Genomic DNA, 12,556 nt, shown 5'->3' with positions numbered 1-12,556 from the left:
TAAGGATGTGTACAACTTCCGGCGGCCGCTGGGTGATGGCAATGGCAACGAGCGGACACAGTTCTCATGTCTTGGGCGCAACACGACCCTCACCCAACGGTGGTGCAACGGTGTAAACGGTCAGACTAATGTGTGTCGTGGTGCTTAGTTGGTTGTCTTGTATATGTGACGCGGTTTTAAGCGTTTTTTTAAGTCTCTATTGCTTCCGGGGCACACGGTGTTGGTGTTTCGATATTATTAGAAGATCCCCAAGCTTAAGCAACATGCTAAGGGATTTGTCCAGTCGTCGGAAGAACCTGTTTTTTTCTATATGGTTAAGACATTGATTCACTGAATGGATTTAATTCAATGTTCACATATCGGCACCGTAAATGTTTGGCAAAAATGTTCAGATTTGTTCTCAATAGTGTAAAAGAGTGATTAATTAGGTTTGATTAGAAATCGAACAGGTTCGAGCAAAAAGATGCTAAGTTAGTGAAACAGGTTTGTTAAATCACTGTGCCAATTTTGTCACGTGCAACTCAACATTGTTTGATACTCAAAATACATTTGGCATTAACACTGGAGGTGTTTTTAAATTAAATAACGTAAACTGACTACCGTAGCCTTGGCCATTTGGTAGATGAAATCTTTTGAAGAAAACTTTAAAATAAAATGAAGCTTTTAAGAGAGATATACTTCTGTGGACAAAAACTCATACGGGAATTTTCTCAAACTCATAACATCTTGACTTATTGCACTCAATCTACGTCATTTTCCTTTAAAATAATCCCTACTCTATGCAAACGGTGTCCACGGAGTGGTCTCTTGAGTTTAGCGAATAGTCAGATGGTGCTTAGTCAGGCGAATACGTCGTTTGTAGCAATATGATCACTAAAAAAGATCTCGAAAGATCTCAGAAAAAATCTCCACAAATCTGGTTCTCTTCGTTACGCAAAAGACGAAACACTCAACTAGTATTTTTTTTTACAGTATAGCTAACTTAGGACAACAGTTTCCCGTTGGATTTTACCGACAATACCATGGTGTTCAATAAGTTTTGAGTTCCAATAACAGAGGGGGTTTTGGTAGAAAGATGGGATGTTGAATTTTAACGTGGTCGTACAAGACTTAAAAAAGATCCACGTCAAGGACGTCTAAAAACAGTAGCGAAACCAGAAATCGTAGAAAAGGTACGGAATGTGACTGAAATTTAAATTTTTTAGAATCCCTAGACATCTCAATGGGCAGTGTAAGCAACATTTTGACTGAAGTATTCTCACTTGATGGAGGGAATTCATAAATTGAAATCTTGTTGGAACAAGTGGAATAATGTTCAGGGAGACTTAAATGTTCAACTTAAACTAGAGGAAAGTAAACAATTGTAACTTCAACGAATCAAAGTTGGCGAATAGAAACGACACAATAATTGCATTGCAAGTGACCAATAATGCCGGATGGTTATCCCAAGTAACACGGCTCAGGGCCGCAGTAGCAAAATCTATTACGGGAAAGCTTTTAAACTCGCACATAGAACGCCACTGTGGTGAGGGCCAGAAGCCACCATGTCCTCGACTAAAACTTTCAAATTGAAACGAGAGAGCGAAACAACGCGCAGCTTCGATCCGGACGCCCGGGCCGGGTGATAAATTATGGCCATAAGAACTTTCCGCCATTTTCCCAAAAAGAATACCGTTTTTTGTGTTTTTCAAATTGATTAATGATTAATGGAATTCGATTAAGGCGCTAGGTCGGTAGGGTTGAACCCGAGCTGAGACTCGGGCTTGAACTTGAGCGCCGCAGCTGACCTTTCCTGCATCGCACAAATCGTTTTGACGCTCGAGCTTCCCAAGGCTGCATGTAAAGTTGTCGCACGGACACTTAAAAACTTTGTCACTTGCGTCCCGAACGAAGTTGGCGAAGTAAAAGTTTCTTCGCGAGTTGCACACGTTGAGAAGCGGGCGGATTCGCAGCTAGGACCTGGAACCGCCCGGATTCGGGTTCAGGTTCTTCTGCGTTCGGTCCGAACTTCTGAAGAAGGCAAAAAATGGCCACGATTTTTGATTCCTTTTTTTCGGGTCGGTTCGCCCTTCTGGAGTCGCAGACGGCCCCGACTCCGGGCTCCTTTTGCAGCAGACGACCCGTCAACCGCAATCGCAACAAAAGACTTCACCCCGTCCCGCCAACTTGCACCCCTCAAACCCTCAGTCTCTATAGCGTCTCTGTGTTGTCCGTCTACTTCACAGGAAACAGGACCAGGACCCGGACTGGGAGCGGCTGGCGGCTGGTGGCTGGCTGGCCGGTTATGGTCCACACGCCGGACCAGAGGCTGTGACGCACTCGACGGGAGGCCGGAACTAGTCCCGACGAGTAGAGGACTCCCTCGCCAGAAACCAAAACCGGAAGCCCGTGCCCGATTGAATACGAGACGATGAAGGAACCGTTCGAAGCCGCGATGCCGGACCAGGAGCACTACAGCCTGCGGTGGAACAACCACCAGAGCCACATCCTGCGGGCGTTCGACACTCTCCTGCAGACGAAGACGCTGGTGGACGTGACGCTGGTGTGCGCGGAGACCAGCATCCGGGCGCACAAGGTGGTGCTGTCCGCCTGCTCACCCTTTTTCCAGCGCGTGTTCTCCGAGACGCCCTGCAAGCACCCGGTGATCGTGCTGAAGGACTTCCGAGGCTGGGTCGTCCAGGCGATCGTGGATTTTATGTACCGGGGCGAGATCAGCGTGCCACAGGAGCGCCTCTCCGTGCTGATCCAGGCGGGCGAGTCGCTGCAAGTGCGGGGCCTCGTCGACCACCCGGCCCCGGCGGCCCCCAACACTCCTACGCCTGCCCATTCGCCCGAGGACTTCAGTCTGCTGGACGCCTCGCCACCGCTCACATCACCAGCAGGTCCACAAACGCCGGCCAGCGGTCCCGGTGCCACCTCGAAGCTACTACTCCCTCCCCAGGTGTTTGCCGACCCGTCCCTGAGCCTCCCGACGCCGAGTGCGGCCGATCTGTGCACCTCGCCGATGCCCCGCCGGAAGCAAGCACGACCTCGGCGGCGCTCGGGTGAGTGCGCCCCGCAGGACCTGAGCAGTAAACCCTCCACACCGGTACCCGCGCCTCCGTCGGTGTCCACCACCGATGAGGGGCTCAAAGACGAGCGGGGGCCACCGGCGCCGCTACGGGACGATGAACTGGGTGACTTGGACCTGGACCTGGACGACGATGACATCGACGAGCTAGAGGAAGAGGAAGAGGAGGACGAAGACGACGAGCTGGAGCTGGACGAGGACCACCTGAAGCGCATCCTGCGCCGTAGTCAGTCCGTCGACGAGAAACTGGCCAAGGAGCAGGAGCAGGACGAAGAAGCGGTAGGCCTCCCGCAGCTGCGCGTGGAGTCGCGCGGAAGTGGTGACAGTGGCGAGGTCACGCGAAGGTCACGATCGCTGCAGAAGCCACGGAAGGGCGGCGGATCGAAGGTTGGTGACGCCCGCGACGGTCCCCCGCTGACACCCTCGTCCTCGTCCGGGTCGTTCGCGGTGTCCGATGGTCCGGAGAACCTGTGCATGAAGAAGTCCTCGCCGCTCGGTGCAGCCCGGGAAGCGGGCGTTGGAGGGGCGTCGGACGGGCGAGGTAGCCTCGGGGAGAGCCTCGTCTCGCCGGCGACGAAGGACCCCACGGCCAGTGGTGGACTGCTATCGCTCAAGGACATCCGGCATCTGAACCGGGCGGCCCTGAACCGTTCGCTCGGCTCCCTGTCGCCGCCGCCGTCGTTCGCCTCGGCGCTCAACAACAACCTACACCCCGCCCTGAGCCTCATGCACCACCACCACCACCACAGCCACCACCAGCAGCACCATGGCGGTGAGGGGAAGCGCGTCAAGCTGGAGGACCGGGACGAGGTCGAGCGATCGCTGCTGGCCGGGCACGATGATATGGAGCCGCCCCACTTCCTCGACCACATGGACCTGGCCCTCGGCACCCACCAACACCCGCTCGCCCACCACGCGCATTCGGCGCACCTGGCCGCGGCCGCCGCTGCCGCTGCCGCCGCCGCCCATCAGCATCTACACGCGGGGCGGTCATCGCCTCAGCTCCAGGGCGGCGCCGAGGGAAGCGAGAACAACAACAGCACGAGCAAAAAGAACCACAACAACAACAGCGGTGGCGGTGGCAATAATCATGGCAACTTCCTGAACCACCACCACCACCAGCACCAGCAGCAGCACCACCATCCGCAGAACAGTAAACATCCCCACCACCCACCGCATCATCACCAACATCAGCACCACCATCAGCAGCAGCATCACTCGTCCAGTCCCGGAGCCTCCAGCCTACCACCCGGAGCCCCTGGCCCCCCCGGTGGCAACAACAGCAGCAATACCGGAAGCAACACCGGAAGTAGTAACAACAACAACAACAACAGTCTGCACCACCCGCATCAACACCCACACCACGGTCCGAAGTCCGGGTCATCGGCGGGACCGAAGGACTTTCTCCACAGTCCGACGCTCAACTTTCCGCCGTTCTTCAATCACTCCGCGGAGGGACCGGGACCGAGGCCGCCGCACTCGCCGCTGCCCTTCCCGCACCTACCGTCGGTGTCGTCGCTCACCCTCACCCCGCCTCACAGTGAGTAGAACCAAAATTTTGAATGACAGACAGGCAGTTTGACACAAACTTTCAAAGTGACAGTTGACAGCTGTCATCTCGTTCGGTAAACACATGACACATTGGCAGCGGTGTAGGGCAAAAATCTCTGGAATTTGTGCCTGATCGATCGTTGGAGATCGTTCGAATCTCCGGGAGTGTAATGGTTCGCCGCCAGGGGGCGCTGCCACAGAAGTTGATTTCTGGAGGATTTCTTTTGGGAAGTTGTCGTCCGTCATCGTTCACATACCTGTCGTTTTGACCAGAGAATCAAAGAAGGACTGGAGCTTCCTGTATCAAGACAATCGGAGCACTTTAAGACAATCGGCACCTCGATGACACTTCAAGCTCGGTCCTTGAGCTACCAAACAACCAAATCTTGCAAAGCCAACTACGTTACGTAAACAAATATTAGATTGAGGATCGAAGAACAGAATGTGAATTGAATGCACAAACGAGATTCGATTGATAAAATAGTATAGACCAGAGTATAGGGCCAGAGTGCGCTTTGAAATGATTGGTCAAAAAATTGGTTCAAAGCTTGGTTTGTCCTGTCAAAGGTTGTCCTTATACTTCAATGGACGACGCTATAAAAATCTACTCGTCCGTTTCGTCGTTTTTTATCTATCGGTTGACTGAAAGACTGTTTGGAGTTCAATAATGAGCTGCTCGTTAGTAGTGAATTCTTCTTGAATTTTTAATTTTCAACTAACTTAACTTTTCAACGAAAGTTGACACCATTTGCCATGAGGAAGATTGACTGGAGGGCCAGCTCCAGTCTTATTCCGTTCATTCGAAGTCTGCTGGCGGCACTTTGCGGAACTATCAACCTCTAGTAATTCCCAAATCTGGTTTAATAATTAGAAATTCTGATTCTTATATCTTATCGATTGCATACTTTCGATAAGAATACGGTAACGCACGGTAACGCATTAAGAAGGTTAATTAAGAACACGGTAACGCATTTTAAAGCAAAAACTCTTCCTTTTTTGGTTTCTCTGGTTTAATAATTAGAAATTCTGATTCTTATATCTTATCGATTGCATACTTTCGATAAGAATACGGTAACGCACGGTTACACATTAAGAAGGTTAATTAAGAACACGGTAACGCATTTTAAAGCAAAAACTTTTCCTTTTTTTAGTGTCCAAAGACATGTCAAATTGTTGTCCAGGTGTTGATTTTGTATGAACTTAACAATAAAATATGTATAATAATAGGCAAAAGAAGAGCTGCGAAAGGCGAAAGAAGAGTTGCTCTCTTAATAGTTTTGTTAAATCTTTCATCACAGAACTACATCATTTGACCCCGCTCCGATGTGGCTTCAATGGCTTTGTGTTTCGTAGTCGACTATCCTTTGTTGGCATCCATTGATGTCTCTATTGTGTTTTGATAGACACTGTGACCGATGTCCAATACGGCCAAATAGCCCAAAGAGCCTGTTGAATGCAGCCAATTTTCAAACTATAAATAATAATACAGCTGCCACCGTATAAGTAATATCGTCTTGACGAGGAAGGAAACCTTCATTGTTGACAGATTAACGACCCGTTGACGGATAACAATTAAATTTATTCCGAAAGTATCATATTTTGTAAAACTATAACCACTACAAGCAGAGGTCTATAAATTTGAGAGACCAATGACCGAATGAGTGGCCTATAAATATCGGGCTCGGTGTCACCACCTTCTGGTTGACCTAACGGACTGGAGCTTGCCCTTAGTCGTCGAATTATACCAATAACTTCGCAGCGCGTAGTTCAAAACTTGCTTCACTTCTGCCACGCAGCCCCTACGCAACACTTTGGCATCCACATAACGGGTACGGGATCGACTTTCGGAGACCCTGTCGAAGAAACAGACCAAAATGTGGTCCAATTGTTGGCAAACCCCGACAAACAAAAGCAACGATATGGACACCTCCCGGCCAATTTAACGACACTCGCCAGGTATCATTAGACGAGGTCCAGCTCTCCCGCTCGCGACCGGGCACCCTCCCCTCCCCGCGTGCCACTGAGTTGTGGAAGAGGTCAAAGAGAGGGCTTCCGAGCTCTGCCCGAGGTACCAAAAAAGGCACACGCACATCCCACTTATGTGCCATCCATTTCCGGTCCGGTTTCATTGGGATATCACCCACTCCACTCAACTCACCCCCGACACCCCTGACGCGAGGAGAAAATCTTAAGAGCTCCCCCCAAGACCCCAGCCACCGGGTCCGAGGCCGGACCACCAGAAGGGCAATAAACATAAAAATTAAGATATTTCCCCATTGTTGTTTTCCACCGAAAATTTCGCGCACAAGCATCGGTGGGGTCGGTGGGGTCGGCGGGGCCAGAGGTGGACCGCGGAGACCGATCAACAATGACCATATAAAATTACATATTTTACCATACACGACCGGCGGGAGCGCTCCCGCGATGTTCCGAGTTTCGGGAGCGATGCGTCGCTCGTCGGTCAATGATAACATCATCTTCAGACCCCCCCAATACCCTCACCCACTCACCCAGCACCCACTCACCCGCAAGATATGCTCCACTCCCTGCACGTAATTAACGCGCAGTCCGCCGGCTCGAGAAAGTGTCGTTTCTTGAGACCATCTCCTCCTCCGAGGTCCCGTTAGCGCGTTCTCAGACGTGTGGTGCCCGCGGGTTGGCCGCTCGAACATGATTAGGACGGGAAAACGGCCACCGGACCCCGGGAGTGGGTGTTATTATTTTCTTTTGTTTTATTTTTCTTTTTTTGAGGGGGGAGTTGGGAGGCCGAATTTTCCACCCGCAGTTTGGGGGGGCGTTTTGTTTTGGCCGCCACCCGTGTGTGTGTGAGTGTGAGTGTGGGTCACACATATTCGAGACACACGCGCACACACACACACACATATAATGGGCCCTGGTGAGATGGTTCTCACAAGCACCGCGTGCCGGTTTTCGGCGGGTTTATGTTGGAAATCTTTTTGGAAATGTGGTCACCATCCCGTTTTTCGGGGGGTTCGAGGTGGTGCCAGTGGGTGCCATTGGGAGGTGGTGGTGGGTGTTGCGCCCAGGGCCCATTCATTCATTCCATTCCATTCTGGGTCGGGTCGCAGTCGTCGGACTGCGACTGTAATTTTGGCGGATTTCGACCCGCCACTCCACTTTTGGACGGACTCCACGGACACTTTAATGTATGTGAGAAGGTGAATGTGAATGTGTATGGGGGAGAAAAATTAAAAACAAACCATCGGCGGTGGGACCGAGTGTGTCGCCGGCTGACGGCGAGGTCCATTTTTCGGGCCTTCGGGTAGCCCGAATATCGTCTTTTCTTAATTGCGTAGATTTCACGCGTCTCGTGGGAGTCGCATTTTTCCCGGGCGGGGGTCCGTTCAACTGGGCCTATGCTAATAGCATTTTGCGGTGCGTTTTTCCTCCGTAGCTTACATTATACGGCTACGGTCTGGGCGAAACGGTAAACGGAGTATGGCTCTTGAGTGCAGCGTATGAGATCTATTTTTTCCGACTTGAATTGGCTCCTCAAATATTTGAGCAAAAAGCCCTAGTAAATGTAACAGGAGAACACAATAGATCAACGTAACAGATTGCAGAAGATTTTTCTCGACATCAATCATTCTAATAAGCTTTGAGTCATAATGACTGCCGCAGGTCTTCAATTCCTTTGGTTACAGTCAGTCCTAACAGAAAACCATATCCGTCGAATAGAGATCGTGATCGTCGTGATGTGTGTTGTATGGTTTCTATTGCATACTTTTGGAAGTTCTTGGTGAAACCCCAATCTTTTAATTCTAATCCTTGGGCAGAATCCATCGATTGTCTACAACAAGGAGTATTGTTTGAGTCGATGATCAGACTAGAGTTCTTTCGGATCACATTTAGATTAAGCCGTAAGATACTCAATGGAGAATATAACTTATACAATGTATCGAACGAAAGTGATGAAACTGACCTAACACTGAGAATATCAACTGTCTGTCTCTGATCAACACAGTCAATATTCCTCATTTAGTCAATCAAAGTGATTAAGCGATTCTGTTGTGTAAAGCTTCACAGTGGACTGTTCGAGATCTAAACTGTCTGACAACCCTTCGAAGATTTTTTACAAGAGTCCTAAACAAAACGGAAACTCCAATATTCATAGATCTAGTAGATCAGTACAACCTTTCCGATTTATTTTCCGACTGTCATGCAACATTTTGTGTTCAAGCTGAACAACGTTGGACGGAGGACCTAAGGAACCGGACACATCCACACTTCGACGTCGACCTGCTGCATCTAGCTAATGTTACTTCGTTACTTACCTTCTTTGCTTTCCCATTGCAGTGTTCGGCCTGGACTCACCGCTTGGCCTGTTTCCGCCCGGTATGGACCCGGGCAAAATCTACAGCCCCCTGATGGAAATGTCCGACCCGCGGAGCATGCACCACGACGGACCCCCGTTTCTGAAGAAGAAAAGTAAGTGTATGTATTATTCATTTCCGTTTTGCGTAACATCGTGTTGTTGACACAATCGGCCCACACATCACCGTCGATATCGAGCTCCGAGCCGATTGATATTGTGGACCCCGCACCGGCCGCACCTGGTCCGCGGTCCCCGCGCAGTTGTCACAGAGAATCGCCCGACCCGATTTTCCATTTGCAACCCCTCGTGGCTCGAGAAATAGAAAATCTATGGCCGCAGCCGAGGGGGTCGCTGCCGCTGGGTCTAATGAAGCGGGAAAGTGTAAAACATTAGAAAACGAAACATTGCTTAATGTGCATCGCCGCCACCACCGACCGCCGTTACGCGTGGCCGACCCCGTCGACCACCTGACATAAACGCGCCCGGGCCCAGGTTTATGGTGTCCCCGGTCGGGCGAATGTGTTCACGAGTCTCCTTCGTTGTCGCAGAGCGGTGGCGTTTGGTGATCTTGTCATCGGTTACACGCCCCACCGTCGTCGATCGTGTCACGCATGATCCAACACACCTGATCAATCGGGATTGAGTTATTCGAGGGCCAGCCTCGGCGGCTGCTGGTTTGCGGGTAATCGAAAGCCATTAGCAACCGTACCGGTCCAGAATGTTCGCGCCACAGGAAGACATCGATCGTGGAGCATGTGTGTGAAGTTTCACACTTCGCCTCGCGTGCGTTCGCTTCCTCGATCCCACGAGGCCGTCCGGCGCTCCGTGTATCCGCTTCCGGCGATGGCGAATTCTCGCTTCTTTCGCCGTCCATTGAGCGGCCAAAACAGAATCTCTGGTCCGAGAAGGTTGGAACCGTTGTCGGGCGAAAGGAAATGACGCACTCGTTTTATTTCTTGGGCCCTTGGGAATCGTGGGAATCGAGGGAATGAAGCCGGGAACCGTAATAGAGCTATCAGAGGCCCCCGGAGGATCCACAAGTGGCACTGCCATTCTAGAGGTCAGCTGTTTGCCAAAGTCTATCAATAGAATTGGTCTCTGTATGGTTTGAAGTTGAAGAACATTAACAACAATTAATATCTCACATGGCGGAAAAAATACTGGACTGTACAGTCCAGTTCAATCGAAGATATTCTTAAACTATATTTTTAGGATTTCATTTCTTGCCAAAAAGTAAAAATATATACACGATCGTTTTTTTGGAGCTATTGTGTTAAGAACTGACATTCATTTGCTAATTTGCAATCTACGCCATCAGCAATCGACTGAACTATAATCGATGGCAATCTCTTCGAATATTTGTCAGAACTACGGGCTAGTGATTAGTAAGTAGTTCAGTAGAACGAATAGGATTTTTTGAACATTTTTACTTTCATGCAACAAATGGAGTAATAGTTCAAAAATGGAATGGATAGACAGATAGAATAGCAAAATAGATGGATAGACTTTTCCATCTTGCGCTTTGCAATATGGTCATTTTCCGTGCAACAAAAACCACCATAGCTAGATGAACTCGATTCAACAAATCTATAAAATAGATGAAAAAGATTTACTAAGCAAGAATTTATTTAGTAAGAAAAGTTTTTAAAAAGTCAAATGTGTCATAAGTCCTTGGGGCCAATCTGACCGGTTTGAAGTGGTGGTGAACTATTTTCTAGTATTTCGTATTTTTTAGTATTATTAGGGTCGAAGTATTGGATCAGACTATTGAACTTCCTTTCCTATTTTACTGGAACTTTTAAAAAAGGGTGTTTGCATATGGCAAATCGAATGTAATTTCCTAGATGCAGTCGGCAAAGCCACTGTCAGAGCAATTGATTGTCACAAATATTGCCAAAGTTTCAAAGAACCAATATCCCTTTTAAAACTAATAATACTCATAGAAGCAGAAGGAAACTTCAAATTCCGGATTACTTCAACACGGGACACAAACTTTCCTGTAGATTTAAAATTGTGCACTTTATGTGAGATATTCACACATTGGTCCTATTGAATAAACGGAAAGCATATCCGTACTGCCGTAGCGCTCTTATGAATATACTCGGCCAGCATTATCCACCCAGCATAAGCGATAAAAGACGTACAGAGCGAATGCGAGCAAAAAGTAGTAACTTATGCTGCCAACGCTCCAGGAAGAAAGGAGGCAAAAAAAACATCGTCCCCGGTCGAAGACGAAACACCGAAAGCCACACAAAGGCCGGAACCAGCCGTTTCAAAGCGACAGCGAGACTTGAGAAAACTTTCCACCGTGGAGTCGTGTTGCTGCTGTAATGAGTAATGTAACGTATGCGACTCTATGATGCAGCGCGCGCGAATCCCAGAGCCAGAGATTTTCATTTCCTCATTTGCAGCATTCAACTTTGCTCATCTCGAGGCGCAGCGCCGAGACATGTTTGTTGCGCCGCGCGCTGCCATCGTATTTTCATAACCCAAATGACAGACTGCCGCCGTCGCCGCCAGTGTGTGAATAACCAACCGCACGGAACGCCGTCGAAAAAGGATGCGGAATTTCGGGGCGAGCCAAAACCGGCCCCCGAACCGGAAACGGCGTCCCCATTGTCGTCGGTGCCGGAGCTGCCGGGGTTGCCTTATCGAATTCAGAACGCTGAACAGATCCTGAGCACCGCAGGAACCGCGACCCGAAGGAAACGGAGACGGAACGGGGCCCGGACCCCGTGTGTGTGTGTGTGTGTGAAGATGTTAAAGTTTTTCTCCGCGATTTTGGACGATTTTTCTCACCACCCCAAAGTGCACACGAGTTCAAAGCGAGAATTTTCCTTCTCTTCGCGTCGCGGCGAAGCTGGCAAAACAATTATTTTAAGACTTTCGCTGGCACGGGTGCGCTTTGCGGGGCCGGCGAAGGAAAAGATCATTTCTGGTCGCAGGTTTTGATGTCTTCCTCGGTGGTGCATCCCGACGAACCGGGCGGCCCTTTCATGTGGTGTGTACACTACTCCGTTCCCACGTCGAGGTTTCGGGGTCTTCGAATGTCCCTTTTTTGGTGGCTGACGTAGCGCACCATACATTTGGCAGGCTGGCAGGCAGGCAACCCTTCGGTCGGTCGGTGGCATTGTGCCGATTCCCGTTTCGTGAGCTACCATTTTCCACGCTCCCGACAATCGATTTTTAGCAATCGTTCATCATATCGCGGGTAGTGTTGTTTTCGGTTTTTTTGCTTATTTTTTTGGGTCGCCCCATCACCGTACTCACCGGGTTCCATATGCCCCCCGCCGGCCGCACTGCCCACCGACCGTTGATTTGTTATTTTTAAAATTTCGATTAAACAATTTCGCTCCGTCGTCGTTGTCGACATCGTTGTTTCGGTGGGCTTCCGTACGTTTTTCCGCAGGCCGAACCCTTTCAAAGCAGCACCGTCCGGTCCTGTGTGCCGGCAAACCACCCGCACATCCCGTGTGTTGCAGTATTTTTTCCCCTGTTCCTTTTCGTCCGTGTGCATGCGATTCGCTGACAAAACGGCTGACATGCAAGCCCCACGAGAGGGCCACGGCCCAGCAACATAAAAACCGCACACAATAATA

General features: G+C 49.8%; 1 protein-coding gene across 1 annotated transcript in view; it reads left to right on the top strand.

Moving 5' to 3' along the window:
* The first annotated feature begins 2,410 nt into the window (after window positions 1-2,410).
* Window positions 2,411-12,556, top strand: part of LOC128278664 (protein jim lovell) — a 28,621-nt gene continuing 18,475 nt past the window's right edge. Inside the window, exons 1-3 of the mRNA XM_053017396.1 lie at window positions 2,411-4,223; window positions 4,326-4,610; window positions 8,939-9,070. Coding sequence (XP_052873356.1) covers window positions 2,411-4,223; window positions 4,326-4,610; window positions 8,939-9,070 — 2,230 coding nt within the window. The remainder of the gene's footprint in view (window positions 4,224-4,325; window positions 4,611-8,938; window positions 9,071-12,556) is intronic.

Source organism: Anopheles cruzii, chromosome 2 (assembly GCF_943734635.1).
Source record: "Anopheles cruzii chromosome 2, idAnoCruzAS_RS32_06, whole genome shotgun sequence".
Lineage (NCBI taxonomy): Eukaryota > Metazoa > Arthropoda > Insecta > Diptera > Culicidae > Anopheles > Anopheles cruzii.
This window is presented reverse-complemented; position numbering and strand designations above follow the sequence as displayed.